The 22609-nt window shown below is 40.9% G+C and overlaps 1 protein-coding gene across 1 annotated transcript in view; it reads right to left on the bottom strand.

Annotated features, from left to right (window-relative positions):
* The window catches only part of prdm6 (PR domain containing 6), an 88150-nt gene extending 69304 nt beyond the window's left edge, over window positions 1-18846 (bottom strand). Inside the window, exons 1-5 of the mRNA XM_076729884.1 lie at window positions 18731-18846; window positions 16149-16629; window positions 15890-15986; window positions 4341-4489; window positions 3036-3194 (exon numbers count right to left, since the gene is read on the bottom strand). Coding sequence (XP_076585999.1) covers window positions 3036-3194; window positions 4341-4489; window positions 15890-15986; window positions 16149-16613 — 870 coding nt within the window. The 5' untranslated portion in view covers window positions 16614-16629; window positions 18731-18846. The remainder of the gene's footprint in view (window positions 1-3035; window positions 3195-4340; window positions 4490-15889; window positions 15987-16148; window positions 16630-18730) is intronic.
* Window positions 18847-22609: the final 3763 nt, after the last annotated feature.

Here is a 22609-nt window from a genome sequence, read left to right as displayed (position 1 = left end):
ACTTCATCTACTTCATCAGCATTCTGTTGAAAATGTGCTTTAAGGGTTTAAGGATGCTTTACATCAAACCATAAACAGTATATGGGGTTAAAAATCACAAAAATAATGCTGATATTAAAGTAATATTGTGTCGTGTTGAGATCTCTTCCTCATGACTCTTCACCGCAGTACAGAAACAGTCCGTGATAAAGCTCCAGGTCAGACCGTTAAAGAGTTATTCCTCCATAAACTCCGACTCAAACACTGAGCTCTGCCTCAGAGGAGATCAATTTGTCGAGTCGTAAAATACTGCAGCACCAGAAAATCCTCCGCTGTTCCACCCAGACGTAACGGCAAGTGTCTTAATTAAAACTGGCCATTCCTGGACACCATAGACAACATGACACAAGCTCCCTGATTGGCTATAGGACAAGTATCTCTTCCTGTTTTGGGGAGCATCAATAAGAGAGTTTAACAACCAGTGAGCTTTAATGGGATCTGTGTGTAAAGCTTCTTCATCAATAGGCCTAATGACCGGTTTTAGCCCGGCAGCCGATAAACTGCCGATGGTTAGAGCCAGGTTATCGGATCAGCATTTCTCCAGGGCCGAGGGTTTCAAAGGCTGGTTTGGGACCCCACAGTGGGTCGCTGCTTGACTCTGCTGTGTCCAATTACAACAATTGCTATAAAATACCTTAATATGAGTGATTTCCTTCCAAAAATGCAGATAACAAAGAAGTTTATCTTCTTGCTTCTCTTCTTAACTCAGAGAGTTTTACTGCATATGCAAGAATTATTAATATCTAAAACCTCCATACATTTTCAGAGGACAGTTTTTCCAATCTTCTGGGTGTTTTTACACCCTCTACATACTGTATACCACATAACCTGTGGAGGAAAAAACTCTTTTTCCTGAGGTGAACATCAGTGTGATTGTGGTAATTTTCTAGGAACGTGGCAGTTCAAAGGTTCACTGTGTAGGAGTTCAGGGGATCTACAGGCAGAAATGAAATGTAATATTCATAGTTGTGTTTTCATTACTTTTGAATGATCAAAGCATCAAATCCAAATAGGTGTAACAAAAAAAAGAGAAGAAAACACAAAGAATCTGTGTGTAAAGAATCTTACACACTGAATTATATAATTATATTTTAGTCAATAAATAAATAAAAGTGTGGCTAATGCAATGAAGGTCAGTGTGGTTGGACATTCACATTTAAATCTAACAAACAGCAAGAGATTTCAACAAAAGAGTCAAGGCATTTGGGGAAAAAGCTGTTTAAGAAAATAAAGATGGAATTTTACATTATAAAGTCTTAATTTTAACAGAATTAAGATATATATGAGAATTCATTTTTGATACCCAAAAAATGTTTCAAATTGAAAAGATAGAGGTCGGGTGGAGGATTAAATGTTTCTATGAATGACTTAAAAACAATCCAGTGTCCAAAAACCTAATTTTAGAGTGATTTGCATCTCTAAAATCATGGCCAATCAAAGTGATTTAGGAGGAGCAGCTCACCTGCCCATCACATAAAAGAGCAGCGAGCTCGTGGATACCAGGAAAGTTGTCCGCATATAGTTCCATCGTATACCTCTTAAAACTGTACCTGCTCACATATGTCAGATCAAAGACTCTCGAACAGCTGTTTGACTTTAACAGCTGGCAGTGATTGACAGGTAACTGTCCAATGACTGTAGACGTCTCTGCACTGAAGAGTTTGCATAAAGAACAGATTACGTGTGAAATCCTGCTGTCAGTGAACTAACCCAGCTCCTTCATGTTCTCTGATTGAGGCACAAATCCTGACACGACGAGCTCCTTCCTCCTGCTGGACTTGGCCTATGATGTCTCACATCCCCCAACCCCCCACGACCTCTGACCTCTGACCCTCTGCAGCCCCCCCAAGCCCATCTCCACCCCCCTCTCCTCCTGATGTGCTGCTGCGGTCAACAGCAGAGAGACTGATGTCCGGTCAACCGACGTCTGACTGACCTTTACCAGCTCAGCCACAGGGGACTCATCTATCTCTCTGTCCCCCAGCATCCCTCACTCCCTCTCCCCCCCATCTCTCCCTCGAATGCTAAAGCAGCTGTTTATAACTGCCACATTGACTTTCCCCTGCCACTGTATGTAAATACAATCTGCTCTGATCAATGGACTGAGAGGTGACATGACGCTGACCACAGGCGTGCGCAGACACACACACACACACACACACACACACACACACACACACACACACACACACACGTAAACAGAGCATGCACTATATGCGCATAAAATCAGAACAGTCAGTGCAGGGTTGTCTGCAGGAAAGTTCCATTTAACACTTTTTTAAAGACCTTTTTAAATTGAATGCCTGCCAAATATCAACCATAATATGAAAATATGAAGGAAAACCTGAATGGAAGATATCCATTAGGATTGTTTATTATTTGTCCAGCGCTCCCCGCGGTGTAAAATGATCATTTCTAATGATATAATTTAAATTAATGCAACCTGCATGACAAATGCATGGATGGATTATATTTAAAAAATAATTACAGGTGTCTCTTGACAGCCGGCAATCACATACACACAAATCACAGAAGCATCGTCTCTTACTTGCAATACATAATACTTATGAACTAAATTCTGGAGGTCTGCTTCCTGAAAGAGAAAATGAGGACAGAAGCGAGTGGCCACATGTTGAGGCCTCAAAAATAAATTAAAAATACAAATCTGTCAGCTTTGTTTGCCTCTCAGATAAATCTGTGGGAAAGGGAGTGTACCTTTAATGTGGCATATTAAAGGCAACAATAGTAAATCTAATTTTATGTGGAGAGGGAACGTATAACAATAAGCTAATGAATTACAGTTTAAGTTGCATTAGAAGGTGAGAAGGGTGTGTGCTCAGTCACAGTGTAGTCATAATGTCATTCTCACACACACCTGTTTTTCTCCTGACAGGGATTCGACTGATCGTACGAATTAATGCTGTGAGGGACTTTGGACACGAGCACGCATCAAAGTGTGCACGACAGCACCCTGACATCCACACCCGCTCTCTTACCTCCCACAGGTGCCTGCTGTTTCTGATGGCTCCAGACTGCAGCTTGTCCAGCAGCAGAGGGACTCCCTGAAACGGGCCGATCCAGGTTCCCTGAGGGATCCTCTGAGCCGCACAGATGCCATAACCCAGACCAGGAACTGTACTGGTGCACAGACACACCTGCACGCACAACACGGAGCAAATATTTCTATTTTTTCAGTTTGATTCTGTGTATACAATTTATTCCTTAGCACTTCGAAACTATTCAGGTCAGTATTCTGACCAGGTTATCAGCTGGGTACGCCTTGCCTGTCTGAACAAAGAGCGATCCTGATGACTGATGGGAAAAAAAGTTTAAATACTGAAAGTGAAATTTGACAGGGAAACACCAAACATGTCACCAGGGAAGCGTATAATAAAGTTTTTGCAGCAGCACGTCACACAGTGAACCACAGCTAGCTGATGTTCTGTGTGCATGTAGCACGTTCAGCGTGCACTGTGGGATCACTGGTGTTGTGCAGATAAACAAACGGCAGCTGTGACCAGCGGCAGAAAGTAGCTAAAGTCAAACTCAACTCAAGTTACTCAAGTACTGTACTTAAGTACGAGTAAGATAAGTGATAAGATACCCAGCAGTATATAAAGTAATTAAACTTATTTGCACATTGACCAGCTGTGACATTTCTGATGATTACTGACACACTGATGCATCAATAATGATCATGCTGTGATATAATATGATTCTGAGATGGTCATTTCTGCATTATACCACTGATAGTACTTCAAGTATGCTTTGATGCTAATACTTTTGTACTTTTACTGAATGCAGGACTTTTACTTGAGTAACAGATTTAAGTACTTCCTCCACCATTGTCTGTAACAAACTGACCAGAGACAGTGCTGCGTTCACTGTCCTCTGTGTGTCCTCAGGACAGCTGAGGCAAAAGGTATCGTTCTGCTTCATTACATCCTTCTGGAGCTCTTCACCTCACCAGCTCACCTCTCTGTGGCTCTGTCTCTTTCCCTCTTTTTCCTATGGACCCAAACCAGGCTGGTAGACTGACGTTGCACAGCTCCGCTGCAGTGTTTTTCCTCCAGTTTCACAGACATAACGTTAGCACCAGCTTTCTGGGCTACTTTATAAGACATGCTGCGTAATGTATTGTTACTTTGCCCATTCAAAAAGGACAGTGTGGAAGAAGTTCTCAAATCTTTGACTGAAGTTAAAATAGCAATATTACTGTGTAAAAATACAAGCACAAGTCCTCCATTCAAGATCTTACTTCAAGCAAATAAGCAGATAGACAGAAAGACAGCAAGTGTCACCTCTCTGGGCAGGTCTCTGAGCCAATCAGGGACATCCGGCAGGGTGACGGGTGCCGCCGTGCTGCTGGTGCCGACGAGTCGACGCAGCGAGTGAAGAGGGCCGTGCATCGGACACTCGCCGTTCCTGTTGTCTGCGCACATGTCACAACCTGGAAACCGAGGAGGAGATTTTACTGATTCTTACCTTTTATAACAAACAGTTTGAAAAAATACACTTGAAACAATATACATGTGCAGCAAAGAATTTTAAAACATAACCTTTATTTTAATAACATACATTTTTTAAATGGAAAGAATGCTTGAAGCGAAGTGCTGCGTTTACACTCTGAGTTTTAACAATGAGTGTGATTTGTTGTTCTATTTCAGGCTAAATGTGTGTTCATTTCTTTTAGGTGTCATTACTATAACACATCTTTCTGCAATGCAGCAAGTCCTTTAATTCAAGATGATTTGAAGAAATAAAAGCAGAATTAACCTTGAATTTAAGACATTTTAAGACTTTTAAGGACCTCAACTATATCTTGTGAATAAATATGTATTTAAATAACACTGATTTAACATTTTTTTATGAAACAGCAGTGTAGTTGAAATAATTACTGGAGTTTAACGTTACTCATTTCCCTCTATTGGAGCTCTGAGTAAGAATGATCTGCAGCTCTGTCTGATGAGGTGAACTGTTTTTTTTTTTTATTGGTGCTTGTGGTCAAAAGTCACGTTTAAAGAATAATTTAAATCTTTACAAGAGCAGTATGTCATTTAGTCATATAAAATAACCTTCTGACAAAGTGAAAAACTGAAACTGAAGAAAAAGGAAAGAGGAAGAAAAAGGAGGATTGTGGAGCTGCTGTGTTTGAAACCGTCCTAAAAAAGTCCAAATGAGGAAAAAAAGTCCTCTCTGCTCACTGTTTTTCCAGGTTAAATGTGGCGAGCAGCATTTTGCTGGGAATTAGCGAGTGTCAACATTTACCCAGAGATGCAGTCTGACAGTAATGGATGTTAATTGACTGCAGCAACATAATGAGAGATTATTATCTGGACACAAAACTCCCACAGAGCCACACAGAGCAGAGAGGCTGAGAGGAACAGGATGTTAATGTTGGGTTTTTCCTCTTTTTCCCAAAATGAAATATCCGCCGTTTGAGAGAGTGACGGCCACTTTTACACCATGATTGATTGAAGTAAATTAAGACATATTATGGTCATTAATAAACCACAAAACGTGAAACAGGTTCACAGTCGAGCAAATGGGAAAAATTCTACGGACTGAATTCTCCTCGATCCTGGAATTTATTCAACTAAAATAAACAAAAACGTCATTTTTGTTTCAGTTTTGGGTTGGACGTCTACTTTAACCTGCTCTAATCACTTCAGCTCTCTTCGTCATACAGGGTTTAAAGGGGTCCTGTACGTAGTAGATTGTTACTCAGTATAGATATTAAAAGGCAGACACACACACACACACACACACACACATATTCTTATTTAGGAATGCTGGGAGAACTACTTTTGAACTTCAGACGCAGTGAGGCTAGTTGTTTGCATCTGCTTCCAGTCTTTATGCTAAGCTAAGCTAAGCTAAGCACATTCTGACTCCAGCCTCGTACTTACATGAGAACACATATTTTTCATATTGTTAAATGAGTGACATGGTGAGCAGGTAATCTGTTCATGCCACTTTGTACTTCTACTCCAGCACATTTCAGGGAAACGTTGTACTTTTTATGAATAATGAATAATGGTATAATTGTTCGGTATAAATCAAACTACCCAACAGTGAACAACTGAAGCAATTAGTCCATTAATCAGTCCAATGACAGAGAATTATTTGTGACCTCCTTTGATAATTGTTCAAGTCATTTTTCTTGTAAAAACATTTGATGGTTCCAGCTTCTCACATGTGAAGATTTGCTGCTTTTGCTTTGAATAATTTTCATTTCTTTTTAGTGATTTGGAGCTTTGGACTGTTTCATTATGAAGGCTTCATTTTGGGCTTGGGGTAACTGTGACGACATTTCTCACAGTTTTCAGAATTTCTACAAACTTAAAAATGTAAATACTCAGCGGATGAATCCATGATGAAAATATTCATTACTTGCAGTCCAACATGAACAGTTCAAAATGAGCTCCATCACAACCAACTACAAGAGCAAAAACCTGCTTTTGTATTAATCATTCACTAATAATAAGATAATGATGCATCAAAATATAACAGAAGAGACATTTTTCTGCATTGAGTCTTATTGCTTTTAATATTTTAAACACATTTTTTCCTGTTTATACTTATATACTTTTACTTTTACTACATTTTCAAAGCAGCACACTCTCTCAAAGCTCCCAGTGAGTGACTGTCAGAGAGAATGTGCATGTTCTTGTTTCGACTCTAATCCAGACTTGTCTTTCACTGACGTTTCAACTGCCAGATTTAAATATCCAGACAGAGCTTGAACAGAACAGTGTCAGCTGCAGATGAGCTGTGATCATCCGTCCACAGCGACACACTCAGATTGTTTTCATAGCGCTCGGGCCTCATTAGAAGGTTCACGGTGCAGAGAGACGACAGAGAGACGGAGGAGACGGTGAGGAGTTCAAGCTCAAACTGCTGATGACGTGAAAGCTCAACGGACGAGTCGTCGGTCTGCTGCTGAGCTCGACTCTGTGAGGTTCGACTCGGGGTTTCAGCTCAGAGCAACACTGAAGCTCGGATCGGATCCACGTTCGCACAAACTGGAACGCTGATCCATGTAACGCTGCAGCTGCCAGTACAAACTCTGCTACAAATACACACAGATGGACAGGAGGCAGTTCAGTTAAAAATCATCTCTGGTTCGTATTTATTTTTAGTTATTTTTCGATGAAACAGTTTCTCCTTTAAACCATAATTCTGTCAATTTTGCTGAGCCAAAGTTTACACACTGTTAAACATGTGACCTCTGGCTTCTTTTGTTAACTGAATGAAGTAGAAAACCATGTTTTTGATATACTGTAGATACTGAAACTCAAATGCTGAACTCAAGTAAACACAAGTTAATATTAACAAGGAAAAAAAGCATAGATCTACTACTCATACAGTACACTTATTACCACTCATTTAGTACTTCTACCACTAGGACTACAAATCTGATGAATTAACTTATTTTCCACATAAAATTTGATTGACAAACTTAGAAAATATATGTGCGGTTCAGTATGCTGACAAACATAAGTTATTAATACTGTGCATGTTTTCATGCTTTGTGTGTGTGCGTGTGTGCGTGTGTGCGTGTGTGTGTGTGTGCGTGTGTGCGTGTGTGCGTGTGTGTGTGTGTGGGGGGGGGATACTACAACAAATTCAAATACATCCTGAAATTTTGGTCAAACATATGTAGTTGTATCTTTAGTACTGCTTCTAATAATATTAATGTATTTATTATTGCTACAAGGCTGATTTATGAGATGTGAAAAATGTACACAAGGTTTGAAAAACAATTTCAGCAAGGTTCACATTCAAGAAACTTTCCAGAGCATTCAGCCAAATCCTGAGGTCAGGAGATAACAGCTGAACTGTTTGCAGCACAACTGAGCAAAATCCATCTACAGAAACAGACATTTTGTTAATCATTATTTGTAAAACTACTAGTTCATATCTATATGCAACTCACCAAGAGGCAACATGTCTATATTTTTGGGATGGTGTATATTACAGACTCTGTTTATTGATTTTTAATATTTGCATTATTTCCTATTTTATACGGCAGCTGCTGCATAAAGATCTCTTATTTTAATTCCAAGGTCAGTGTGGAAAGGTTTGGAAAAAGTACATTTCATACTTATTTTGAGGCCTTCTAGTGTCCGTGCTCATACTTCAGGCTTGTTTAAAAAAAGCATGTGTGAAATTCATGTTTTCACATGTGAAATACGATCATTCACACGTGAAATGCTCCACAAACCTTGTGTGTGACATACAAGTGAAATTCGTCCTCATGTGAAGTATCTGACAAACACACGTGCTTATTGTATGTGAATTCAACACTTGTATGATGACATTTATGTGACATTCTGTTCAACATGTGCATGTGTGAAGTTCACACGTGCTTTTTGTAATGGTAAATACTAACATTACTCCTAAACTGACTGCATATACTAATACCACAGGAAAAGAATAACACACCGGCGCTAAAGTGCTGTCTTCATTTCAGTAAACCTATTGCCCCTTCCTCCTCTCCGTTCCTCTCTTCCTCTCTCTTAGACTGATGAACTGGCTGTGAACTTGTTATGGCATGCTCTCCTCGCTGCCCATCATTCAAACTCAGTATTCTGTTACATCCATCGCCAGTGTTTAGACAGGTCCGCTCTGCCTCTGATCTCTGAGCGCCGGACACCGTTTTTATTCCCCGACGTCTGTGGGCACTTCATACAACTTAGTTTCCACAAAATTGTGGCGGGGGGGGGGTCTTAAAGCACACCTGGATCATCTGCTTCCAGCATGTCAGTGACCTAACTTTGCATGTATTGAGACTTTGAAGTGCAACTTTCCATTTCTACATGTATATAATCTGACTCTAATCCAGAGCGATTAAATGCAGGGATACATCATTTCCTGACTCCATCACATGCACCAAACAGTGAGAAGCCTGAGGCTGCGTAGCAAACTCCTGGGTCTCTCCTCAACAACCATCACATGTCATAAAGACTATCGATAATAGCTGCATTTGTTTCCAACACAGCTGTGAGTCCAGATGCGGACGGACCACACAGCGAGGCTGCACTTCTACTCTGTAAACGCACACTGAACAAACTTCTACAGAGCATTTTAGCCTCATTTAGCTCCTGGTTTTGGATTTATGGCTCCGTCTCAGTGTTTCCAGCAGCGGCAAACAAGCTCTGATAAACCCACTGTGCACGACCCGTTCAGCACCAAACAGACACAGCTGCTGAAGAAAGCGGAGCATCTAGCAGAGCCAGACTCTCTTCTCAGAGTTGGTGGAAACCAAACCAGAGCTAAAAGCAGAGTGAATATTGGACTTGAATTCATTGGGTAGACACAAACTCCAGTGAGAGATAATGTTGCTCAGTGGCTGCCAGATGTGGATGAAATCATCTGTTTGCTAAAATGTTAGCCTTCACAGCTTTATAGAGTGCGTTTTTTTGTGTAGCTTGCTTAGCTCCTTAGCTTGACTTGTAACAGGGATGGAGATGCTTCTTGTAGCAGTTTCCTGTTGGACGCTGGACAGGTGGGCATTACACTGTTTATTCGGCTGTATCTCTTAAAATTTCTGGGTGTATGATGCCATTGTGGATAATATAAGGTGTTTTTTTTAAACAATATTTTACAGTTATTCAATTCACTGGATGAGCCAAAAACTGACATTTCTGTCCCGACTTAAATCAGAATCAGAAATCAGTTTAGTGCAAAGTTGGTTTACAGATACAAGGAATTTGCCTTAAGGGAAAAGATTTACAATAAAAAAATCTGTAAAATAAATCTCTTTTAAAAGGACAGGAGCTGGACAGTGGTTAAAAGGAAGAGAATGGCATGAGCAAAATATTGACTCAACAATGTTCTGATGTTCCAGTTTAAAGAATACGTGCACTACAAGGGCAACGTCACAATCAACAGGTTTGTTTTTGTGAAGCATAAAGTTCGAACATTTTCCTTTATATTTCTTTATATTTCTGGTGGAGTTTATTGGAGATAATTCACATTTGGATGTGAGTAAGATTATACTTTGTTGTATGATATGTGTGTATTTACATTTCTATAGCTACACCTTAGTTTGCTCCTGATTTGTTTGAAGTTTGAGCAACTACATATATCAGTGTGACACATTTGTTCCATGGACTTCATTTTTCAGTCAACATGGGCATGGCAGTGGTTGTTCGGAGCAGTTAAAGTTTGTCATGTTGGTTAAAAGGGTTGTTATTCCTGTAAGTTGACGTACAACCGCCTGTACAGCCTCATGGATCTCATCCACACTTGTCACCATTTTTCTGGCTCTGGCACCGGCGCGTGACATCCCCATTCTTAATCCTTACAAAGGTCTTGTTGGCTTTTCAACCAGGAAATCAACTGTCCATGAGCTCAACTCCAGAACTTTTTGAATCACTGAAAGAAAAAAAAAAAAATCAGTACACATTTTGGTTTGGTTGGAGGAACCAGAGCAGATGATGTTTCTCGGTCTTACAGCGAGCTGCAGGTGTTGTGTGCAGTTTGGTTGAAGCTTAAAGTTCAGAACACAAAAAACAACAACGTGCTCTGTAACAGCCACCTTGTGGGGCTGGTAACAGTGGAATAAACTAAGAGAGGTAGTAAAATATGGTGATTTACAGTAATCTTATAATACAGGACAGGCGTCCCAGAACATGGAGGAATTATAGATATTTACTGTTTCCTGACTGCTGTCAGGGGCCCACTATGTCTCTCTGTGTGTGTGAAGAGTGATGAGCAGGGATTCAAGTGGGACAGCAGTATGAAACATGGTTCATTATGCCACATTAAACATGGACGTTTATTAGACACAGCGGCTTGAAACTAACAGACAGAGCTGTGTGTGTGTGTGTGTGTGTGTTTATTAAATTACGATAGAACTGCCAGCTGACATTTGGTCCAGATGTAAATTGTAAGAAGCCATCCCAGCTTTCAGATAACTTCCAGTCATATGTTTTATTTCTTTATAAGACCAAAATAAAATCTACATTTATTGAATAGAAAAGTCCAGCCGTTCTATGTTTTTGCCCATTTTTGCTCTGGGACAGTAGATTTGATAAGCTGATTTATAAATATGCAAGTTTTTGATTAAGTTTGAACTTTCTATTGCCTTGAAAAAATCAGTAAGACAAAACTATGATGACATGTGAGTTTTAAGTCATACAGTTTAAATTAAAAAAAAAAATTACATAGATACATAAATTATATTTCTCACATTACAAAGACAGAAAACCTGCAGCTACTAAATATTATGATGGTATTTTTTCTCCAAATCATCAGGTGATTTTAATGTGTGGTTGTTATTTTCAGAGGCAAAAGATGCAAAACGCAAAAAACTGGATGCTGCTATCACTAAAGTGATTGACAGCTCTTTTAATATAAAACATAAAATCAGACAATAACTACATTCTCGCTGTGGTCAGGTCCGTCACCAAATTCATCAATCAAAGTCCTCCCACCAAAATTTAGCCACCAAACCAAACTCCATGCAATTTTCTGAGCATTTAAGGGAGCATTTTCACACAAAAATCAGTTAACTCATCACAAGCAGCACAACTCAGTCTGTACAAACAGTTGTATGTCTCACATCTGGGAAAAAAAAATAAATAAATAACCCTGATGATGTCACATTGATGTCATTAGGGTTATATCAGCTTGTTCATTGAGACCACAAATTTATAACAGAAAGTCTGCGTTACTTACTGGAGGCATGACATGTGACAGTCATGGGCATTCACCATGGAGAGAGAGTCTAATGAAAAAAATGGCCAACTTGCATTATGGGAAATGTAGGATCCAATGTTTTTGGAGTTCACCACACTTTTGTCTTTTTTTCATTTAACTGTTTAATTGTATCTCCCTACATTATGGTCCAAATTGTTATTCTGAAGTCATATCCACCCTACACATCAAGTCAGTTTTTTTTTTTTTTAGATTAAATTTACTACAATCTCAGTGTTTACAGTGAGGAATTCTGCTGCAGAGCAAACATATTTCAATTCATGTTTTTTTTGCATAAGATAATCAAACTCTAAGATATTCAGTCTAAACGTTGTCTGGATCTCCCTTTAAAAAAATTTCATGTGTAATGTGTGTAATTGTACAATGAAAATCCCTCCTCAGGTCAATAATCCCACCACATTTACGGGAATATGAGTGAATTCCTTTGAGAGAATTGTAAGTTAAATTTCTCATGGCACTGTACGTGTTAAAAGTGTAAATGAAGGAAAAAAGAAATCTGTGCAAAAACATTACAGTAACCGGAAAAATATTGATTAAAAAATACAAAAAATAGGATTATATTCAGCATCAAATATTCAAAAGTTAGTTTGGACAGTTTCTGCTTGTTGTTATTATTATTATTATTATTATCATTATTATCATTATTAATATTATTATTGCTACTACTACTATTATTATTATCATCATTGGTGTTAACATTATTATTGGTGTAATTAATAACCGAGGTCTTACAGTGACACATGAGGGAGTGTGGGAGTGTGTGTGTGCGTGCGTGTGTGTGTGACTGCTTTATCTACACCAACACCCACCCACACACACTTTCTCTCTCTCTCTCTCTCTCTCTCTCTCTCTCTCTCTCTCTCTCTCTCTCTCTCACACACACACACACACACACACACACACACACACACACACACACACCCCAGGGACCTCAATACGGCCGTGTTGGGATGATAAATAGCGGGCCGGTGGCCGGTGATCGATCCCCCTCCTCTCTCTCTCTCTCTCTCTCTCTCTCTCTCTCTCTCTCTCTCTCTCCCTTCCACAAACACAAAACTATATACGGCAATTAATTCCTGCTTGTCCCTCCATCCCTCATCGGCCCTGCCGGCGCGTATCGACGCAGATTACTGCTGATGGTCCGTTTTATCACCACAGAGTATACAGCGAGGAGCGCTCATACACACACACACACACACACACACACACACACACACACACACACACACACGCACGCACGCACGCACGCACGCACGCACGCACATAGGAGCGCGCGCCTATCCATACACACATGATCTCAGGCCTGAAACCAAAAACAGCGACAGTCACTTTACTACAAACTCTGAAGTCACGACGTCACATCGTGAACCTGCAACCTTATATCATAACATTATTGTCCAAGTATTAGAATAAAAATATATAAAAATACCATGAAGATATTATTGACTCACTAAAGTCGCACTAGATTAAACCCGAACAACAAACACTAAAAGTTTAAGTATGTTAAAGGTCCAGCACTAATATTAATGAAATACTACACTTAGTAAATGCCAGTGAGGAAGACAATTTATCAATAAGATGATTACAAATTTAATATAGGCTAGAGTCCGAAAACACTATTGAGAGAAAAAATAAAACAGGCTCAATGTGCAGCACAATCCACTTTAAACATAATATTGTGGAGATATTAGAATCGCAGTCGTATTTCTATATTACTAAAAATGCATGAAGTTCAACAAAGTCATCATAAATGGACTGTTGCGCACAGCAGGCGCACTGAACTAAAACATGTACATCAGAAATATTATCATAACAAAATACGTTTGAAAAAATTCAAGAATTAAGAAAATAGTCACAACAAATTCGAAACATTGCGGAAAATAGATTACTATGGTAAACCAGAAATTAGAGAACAGCAAGAGGCCATCAGATGACCGCTGAACTCTGCAGTCACACCTCATGAGCGAAAAGCATCAAGTATTACGAGATTTCTGTGGTTGAAGCTCCTTCAGATCTTCTTTTCAAACGCCAGTTATTATCGTTGTATTATTGATTCATTCCCTATCGGGAACAGATCGCGCTCAGCACAGTGATAGAAATAAAATAAATATTACAGGATTATAGTGACAGATAAAACAAATGAAAGGCAACACGCACAAAAAGCAGTCGTGGAAATAGGAAGGGTTCAAATTTCTGAAGGCAAGAAAGCAGCCAAAGCATAAAAACTCAAAGTCCAAAGAGACAAGCGCGAGGCTCCACTTTGATCTCCACGTGCGCAGCGGGACGCGCAGCGGCTGCCGGTGAAGGCGGCTCAAAGCGGGACCGTGTGCGGCGATGAGACGCGCCAGATTGAGGAGATTTCAACAACACAGCGGTGTGTGTGTGTGTGTGTGTGTGTGTGTGTGTGTGTGTGTGTGTGTGTGCGTTTTTACGCATGACGGCGCCCTGTCAATATCCGTCCACACACGTGCGCGCGCGCACGGACTCATGAGCAGATGTAAAAGTCATGAAGGACTTCATCAGTTTTCACGGAGTAGGAGCGTGACTTCATGAGTTCGCCGCGGCCTTAAAACTGTGCGAAGAAACCTGAAAGTGAACCATTTAAAAGCTATTTAAGCGGCTCGATACTAAAGCAGGGTAAAAGAAAAGGAAAAGGGCAAACAGTCCAGCCGGTTTAAACGCTTCTGACGAGCCGTTTGGTTTGCTGGAGTGTATTGGAATTGAAGAAAACTCCCCTGAAATAAAACTAATCGTCAGTTAATCGATCGCTTTGATTGGAGTTGGAGAGATAAATCATTAGCGTGTGCATCCAAAAAAAAAAAAAAAAAAAAAACAAGTAAAGAGGCCATCTGAAGGCAGACAGGTGTAAACCCCGATGCTTATTTCCATGGAATCTGAATAAGGTCTGGTTAATATTAACTCTGCAGGCCTACCGCTGCTGCTGCTGCTGTTTGAGGGTTTGGAGCCCGGCCAGGCTGCTGACCTTTGACCTCTGACCCTTCACACCCAAACCCTCCTGCAGCTCCTACTGTCCAGCACTGCAGCTGTCAAACCAACTGTAACATCTGACAAACCCCTACAGAAGACAACTACCAGTAAAAAAAAAAAAAAAAAAAAAACTATTTGTAGTAAATAGCTTTCTGCCTTTGGCTGCTTTTAAACTGAGGCGACAAGTTGACCTGAATAAATATGCCTTGTAGTTGGAATTTTAAGTGTTTATTACACTTTAAACTGGTGGAAATTTTATCTTAAAAATGTTTAAAAGTGGGAAAAACGTACTTAAATTATCATTCAATTATTCTTTGCCTAGTTTATCATAAATCACTGATTTTAAGTGATTATTTAGCTGGAATTAAGGCCGGAAATCAATTTTGTGGAGCTTTGATTAGATACATATCACAGAAATATTTTAAAAAGCACTGTTAATGTCCAATGAAATACCAAATATATTTAGAAATCTTTAGAAATGTAGTTGCACAAGAAGACTAAAGAAAATATATCAAAGTCAATATTATAGAAATAATTAAGAATTTTCTTAGGATTTTAACAAAATAATTTCTTAATGCAGTAAGAGATTAATGACAACTAAATAAAGAACAATAACGTCACAATTTAGCATCACACACAGATAGTTCTCGCACATGGATTAAAGATTTATGATAGAAATATGCAGCAGCAACGATTCAATTACTGTAAAGTAACTACTGATGGTCAAAACACTTAAACTCACTACAGAAATAAACAACAGCAGTACTGAACACGGCAGACACTGCAGCCTTCAGCAGAATAATAGGAATATCACGCGAAAATAACGGGAAATATACCGAATGAAAAGTGCAGATGGTTGAAAGTCATCGCTGAGCATCACAGGCATAATCTATGATCCAGTGAGAGTAAATATTATACCAAGTGCCTGCATGTAAACACACACGGGGCGTCACATATAGTGTGACTGTAACATCCAAGTTCAGCTGCCAGGTCTTTGTCATCCTCTTCCTCCTCTCCTGTCACCTCTCCAACGTCCAATTTAAAAAATAATATGCCCCCAAAAAAACTACGTAAGCTCCAGTGCCAGTGACAAGTCTGTGTGTGTGTGTGCGTGTGTGTGTGCGTGTGTACATACGGTTGTTGACCTCCCCTGTGTGGTTGCTCAGTGGGATGATCTCCATCCTCTGCTGTCCGTACAGGTAGTAGTCCAGCTCCTCTGACGTCAGCTTGAACTTGGCCGTCGCTCCTTTGCTGCCCTCCTCGACTCCTCCGCTGCTGCTCTTCACGCTGGACGACACCACGCCGACCCCGCCACAGCTCTGCTCTTTGGTGTGATGGAGAAGCCCCGCTGCTGGGTTTTGACCCTGCTGGTTCTCTGGGGGGACGACCACCACCAGGTCTCCCCCTCCTCCTCCTCCTCCCGGTCCTCCTCCTCCTCCTCCAGGACCTCCAGGCCCAGCACACACCGGGGCCAACGCCTGCCCGAAAAGTGCAATCTGCTGGGGGACGGGCAGCTGGGAAATCCCTGCTGAGGTGGAAATGGAGATGGAGGAAGATGGGGTGAGAGCTGCTGCTGCTGCTGCTGCCGCTGCCGCCGCCGCCGCCGCTGCAGAAGAAGCTGAGGAGGACGATGTAGAAGAAGCAGAGGAGGAGGTGCAGTGTGTGGAGGCCAGGAGGTGGCTGTGCAGGCGGGATGGGCGCAGGCTGTCCACAGGGATGGAGAGGCGGTCAGGTGGAGGCTGTGGCGGGGCAAGAGGAGCCTTCAGCTGCGCCTGGGGGAAAAGCTGCTGCCAGTGCTGCAGGTAGGACGGGTCCACCTTCAAGAAGGCCGAGCCGCTCGGGTCACCCGGCTTCAGCATGGCTTTCCACCGGCTGCTGGGAGGAAGATCAGAGAGGATGAGGTGTCAGTCTTCAGCATCAAAACACACACAGAAGTCAGGGCAGGATGTAGACATGTACGGGACACACAGAGGGTCAAATCTGTTCACTGTGTGCGCGAGTTCTATACCAGGGAGGTAAACCCAAACACAAGACCCACAACAACGGCATCAGACTCACTACAAACATGTGAGAACATGTGGGAGGCAGAAATTTACAATCCAGATGCCAAGTCACTGTTAAGATGCGTTGTTTTTACTACTTAACACTTAACACATGAGAGATTTATCAGATTTAAGAGACAAACACACTCAAACACGTCACATGAATCACTGCATTTCCACATTAAAAATCGCCTTTAAAGCAGTTTATGAGACAACAGGACTCAAACACTAAACCCATATCAAAGTGTTTGCACCGAATTTTACTCTTAAGGTGCTGATCACACATCGAGCGCAGAATTCAGCCTCATCCCTCACGTTGAACTCTGTTTTCTGTGTTCAGCTGAGGCAGATCATACCTGATCTCACCCTGATTTACAGCTTTTTACCACCTGCTTTACACTGAAGGTGTTAGTACAGAAAACGGCATCGTTTCAGCTTCGTCGCTTTATCCTGAATCACACGTTGGTTGTGTTAAAATTACATGAACACAAATGACACGTTTAACCTCATTCTGTACATTACATCCACATTTTCCTGTGCCGTGTGCCATCATGCTCCAGTTCAATTTTAGACTTTTGGTAGTTTATGGGAAATGTAAACACATGTATGTGAGAGACCTTTACAATATGTCATGATTTTAACTGCATTAAAATGAAGTTTCAGCTGTTAAGTGCAGCACAAAAAGAACACTGTTCCAAGTTAAATCGACACAAAAGCCTCAAATGAAGCACATCCAGGTTTTAAAATGTCTTAAATACAATAAATTTTTGATCTTAATCACTCATTTTTATTCATCTTTATTGAAGTTATTTTTTAAACATTTATTTGAGTCTAATCCCACATGGTTTCCCTCCTGTTCGTCATCTGTTTCAGTCTTAAAATTTAAGATTAAAGATTAAATTAGACACAGATGTCCAACATTTACATTTGTGAAATAATTACAAGAAAGAGAGTCAGAAGCTCCTCAGCTAACAGGAGCCTTAGTTTACGTTTCAGGTGTTTCAGATGATCCTCACGTTGTTCAGTTTGAAACGCTTCACTGTTTCAGCCTGCGGGATTCACTGATGTTTTAGGAGAAAACTGATTTTGTTCTGCTGATGAACATCAACTCTTAAGTGCGCTGTTTAAAACAAATACTCAGACAGTTTGGAGATTAGTTCAACATGCAGTATAAGATGAGTTTAAGATGGACAGACAGGTTGTTTCTGTCCTGAACAAGTAAATCAGCTGCTGCATCCTATTACTGCTTTCAAAACGGTAAAAATGTGCGACATTTTTTTTAAATTTAAGACGAGTGAGTCCCCAACAGAGTCAGAAATCTAAGATATTATCAGAAAAGGTATCATCTTGTGCCTTTTCAGCCAAATTTCACATCCTGAAATGTTCTATTTTTCCTTTTCATCCTGTCTAAAAAATGAACAGTAACGTTTCTTTGTATAAATAAAAACGTCTTTGGCGCAATTTCTGAGACATAAAATGTGCGTAAACTCTACAGCCAATAAAACACTCTGCAAACTGACTTCAGGCTGGTTGACCCTCCGCTTCAGCTCCGCTCTCTCGGTCTCGGATGGTTGTTTTAGCGCGGATTTTACGCACGCCAAGCGCAAAAAAGCCCGCACCAAATGAAAGCGATGAAAACTGCGAGCGCACACTCTGGTACACTTTGGGTTAGTTTACCAGGCAGTGAGTAAAACTTTCAGCACAATGAATAAATAGGTCCGGTTAAGTCCAGTCACACCGGCGGTCCGGCGTGCTATCCGTGGCCGAACAGAGACAGCGCTCGGCGGGAAGAGACGCGTGGGTTTTCCCGGAGTTTCCCGGGATGTTGCGGTTTTCTTTTTCTTTCTTTCTTTCTTTCTTTTTTCTTTCTTTCTTTCTTTTCTTTTTTTTTTCATTTGTTATGTTAGAGTTGCTGAAGCGCTGAAGAGGCTTACTGCTGTCAGAGTGTGTACGGCGGCTCCTGGGCGCTGATTTCCGGGCAGCGGTGGAAGGTTCGTCCCTCCTCCGGGCTGCGGTGAACCATCGAGGGGAGCCGGGACAGTTCGCTGCGTCCTGCGCGTGTCCGGAGCCAAAACTACCGGAGCAGCTGCTGCGCTAGCCTCTCTCCCTCTCTCTCTCTCTCTCTCTCTCTCTCTCTCTCTCTCTCTCTCTCTCTCTCCCATCACTTGCCCTCTCCCCTCCCTCTCCTTTATCTCCCGTAGTCTCTCTCTAATTCACACGTATTATTTCTCTCTGTCTTTCTCTGCACTCTCACACTTCTCCTTTCTCTTCTTTTTCTTTTTGTCCACCCTCATCTCCAGCTTTCTATTTTTTCTGTTTTCTCCTTCTCAGCGCTGCCTTTTCTGTTTTCCTCCATCTCTCCCTTCCATTTCTCCAGATTCAGCTCAGTTAAATTCAATTCAAATGATCTTTATTGACAAGTACAAATGTTCATAGCCTATGGTCACTGTGGCATAGGCTCTGTGCAAATCTGTGCATGTGTCCATCCACCATAGCAGCAAATCTAACTGTTGACTGGAATATATGTGGTTCACAGTAAGTGAACACTGGGCCAGTCTTATCTTTATGTTTGTGTTTTATCTGTCCTACTGATGGATGAAGATCCTAAAGAACAGACGCACCATCTTTCCACACTGAACTGACTGACTTACATGTAGAAAGAAGCTGATGGAACATTTAGTAACATGTGTTTCATGATGTTTCTGTTTTTTTGTTGTTTTTTTTTTTACAGAAACCCTCTGAAGCTATCAAACTGTAGTTTTGGAGTGACAGAAGATGTTACCAATAAGTTCTCCAACTTAAATGATAAACCATGGTGAGCCATGGTTCTGGTTAGTCATTGAGTTGTAGCTTAGTCAGGTTTAGATCCCAAAATCTACTCAGCCAAGGTTGAAGGATGAAGATGATGGTCCATCCAACAATACACCCCACCTCCTTGCTAATGCCCTGATCATATTACAGGATTGTTTCGCCTTTGGAGCTGGTCATTGTGTCAGATCAGGTGATTATATAACCAATCAGAGCATTTAAGCCTTACACAACTTGTACAGAGGTGTCAGGACTAGACTTCACTGTTCCACCAAACACCACCATCACCATCATTCCTTGTCACCATGTTTTCCTCATAGTGAAATATTTCCCTATAAATGTCCCATATTTTTAACCTTTCGAAACAAACAAAAAGTTAGTCGAGTCCTCCGGTAACGCAGGTGCAGTAAGTAGAATATTAGTTGGAACATTGTCACTCACTCAAACGGCACCCACCAATAAAATGAGAAGAAGAAGAAGAAGAAGAAGAAGAAGAGGAAGGATGACTGTTAGCTGGATGGAGCAGCTGCCAAAAGGCTTAAAGTTTGCGTATCTCACTAAATGGGACGTGGCCCTACATGTTAGGGGGATGTGCACAGTGGTAAGGTGGTGGGACGACCCAAGACGGGATACGGGATATTTTCCCAATCTTGACAGGTATGCTAACGGCCAATTTCACCCAGTTCTTTGTCCCATCACCTCTTGTCTTAACTGTGTAAATCATGTCTCTCACTCGCTCTCTCCTATTTGGACTGATCCATTCCCTCAAAGGTCGGCTCTGTCATATATACGATCAGCATACGTTTGCAGCATCGCTGTCCTGTGAGAACCATGCATCTGTAAAAAGTCAACTTTTGGCTTCTCATTGTTATGAGCTCAGAAAAACAGCCTTGTTGTCAGCTTTTGATGAAGTATTTTAAACCAAGAGGGCTTAAAGCAGTTTATTTAGCTTAAGAACCCATAAAGAAACACTTAATCCTTGAATTTATCAGAAACATTCATATTCAGACCAAATTTGGAGATGCATGGTTTTCACTGGACTGCAATGGTAAAAAACATCATGTGAAAAGTAACAAGTAACTAAAGCTGTGAGACAAATGGAATGGAGTATGAAGTAGAATGTTGATGCAGTGGAGTCGAAGTATGAAGTCGTATAAAGTGGAAATACTCAAAGTACAACTACCTTGAAATTGTATTTAAGTACAGTATTTGAGTAAATGTACTTGTGTCGCCTTTTTAAATGAAGGTTTGAGCCTGAGGGGAGCTATAACAACATGGTGTTAGTTTTTCTACTGAGACAGCCATCACTCTGATGACCACAAGAGGTCTCATCTGAGGAGGAGGTGAAGATCAGCTGTTTTGAGAGTCAACCCTGTGACCTGCCTGTGTGAGGGACTGGGTGTCAGCTCCAGTCTCTTCTTCTTTCTCTCCATCCATCTTCTGAAGAACTTTGAACCTGTTTGTCACTGTTGCAACTAAGATTATCATTACAACATTTATTATTATTACTGCTCTTGTAGGTGGTCGTCATGCTGTCAGCTCACCTCAGCTCCTTTATCAACCTCTCACTGTAATTCAGTGTGTGTGTGTGTGTGTGTGTGTGTGTGCAGATAAGACAGATTACAGCCGAGCTCATTGTGTTTCTAGGTCTGACTTGTTATCCACAACCCAGAGCTTTCCCACCCGTCTGCTGCTAATGCACACACACACGCGCACACACACACACACACACACACACACACACACACATACACTGTGTCAGGCATACAGTACATGTGTGTACATCAGTCATTGTAAGCTGCCACGGATAAGAACATCAGCTAAATGCCTGAAAACGTATATGTGTGTGTATGTGTGTGTGTGTGCGTGTGTGTTGTTATGACTGGCGTCGCCTTGACAGGCCCCATTTGTCATCCTCGGGACCTCTGGTGGATTGATAACGAACAAAAACACAAACATAAGCGTCTGAAAATGAACTCTTGTCAGCTTAAAGCGACTTTTTCAGCGCAGAGGAATGTGGAGCAACAACAGGCCGTCTGATTGGCTGAAGCAGAAGTTCAGGGTCGACAGTAGCCAGTGGGGAATCACAGAGTTGGGAGTTTGAATCCTGGCTCCTCCGGTAGGTAATTTAAGCTTCATTTTTCTTCGTTCCAAGCCTGTTACTTTGATTTTTAAATGGTGACACTGCACATATTGCACATAAGCTTGTGTTTATGTACTTCTTCCTTTGGTGCTACTTTTCTATTCATGGAAGGGGCTAAAACTGCATCTCATTGTGGAAACCTACAACGACAATAAAGATGGATCATGAGCCAAAAATGTCCTTTACGTGATTTGTAGGAAAACCAGTTTTTGACATTAGGAAGTAGGATGGGCTCTCAGTCCCCTTCTGCCTCAAGTTTTTTTTTTTTAGCCATTTGACATTCCTGAGTCACATTTCTGGCCTCACAATGACACAATTCTAATCACTTCTCACTAGATTTGAAGAAGTACTTTAAAGAAGTACTTCTGCATGATTTTATTCATATACGGTGGCATAATAATACTGAAGACGCTTGACTCCTAACTGGCCACTTTAACTCTGTCTGTTTCAGCTATTGAGAATAACCTAAGCCCAAACTTTCAATGCTATAGAGACTTTAGAGATTTCTAGTAATGTTATGGAAATTTAGGCAGTTATATATGAATATTATATGAAAATGTTGCGCTTTCAGTAGGATTTCAGACAATTGTCCCTGATTTGCTTCAATCTGATTTGGGTCATTAGGCTAACAAAATTATTCACAGCAAGAAATCTATGGAGGATCAGAGAGAAAATGAGAGTAAATGTATCTCATGCTTTTAGTCTGTGTGATCTTGACAAATAAGAAAGATATTTTAGTCTGAAAATGGCTAAAAAAGGAAACATTCTTACACACTCTGCTTGCATTCAACACATTTATCGAATCAGCTCAATTATGTAACATTTTGGTCCCTGCAGACCTTCTATAGAGCACGTTTCTCTG

The sequence above is a fragment of the Chaetodon auriga genome, chromosome 5 (genome assembly GCF_051107435.1).
Source record: "Chaetodon auriga isolate fChaAug3 chromosome 5, fChaAug3.hap1, whole genome shotgun sequence".
In the NCBI taxonomy this organism is placed as follows: domain Eukaryota; kingdom Metazoa; phylum Chordata; class Actinopteri; order Chaetodontiformes; family Chaetodontidae; genus Chaetodon; species Chaetodon auriga.
This window is presented reverse-complemented; position numbering and strand designations above follow the sequence as displayed.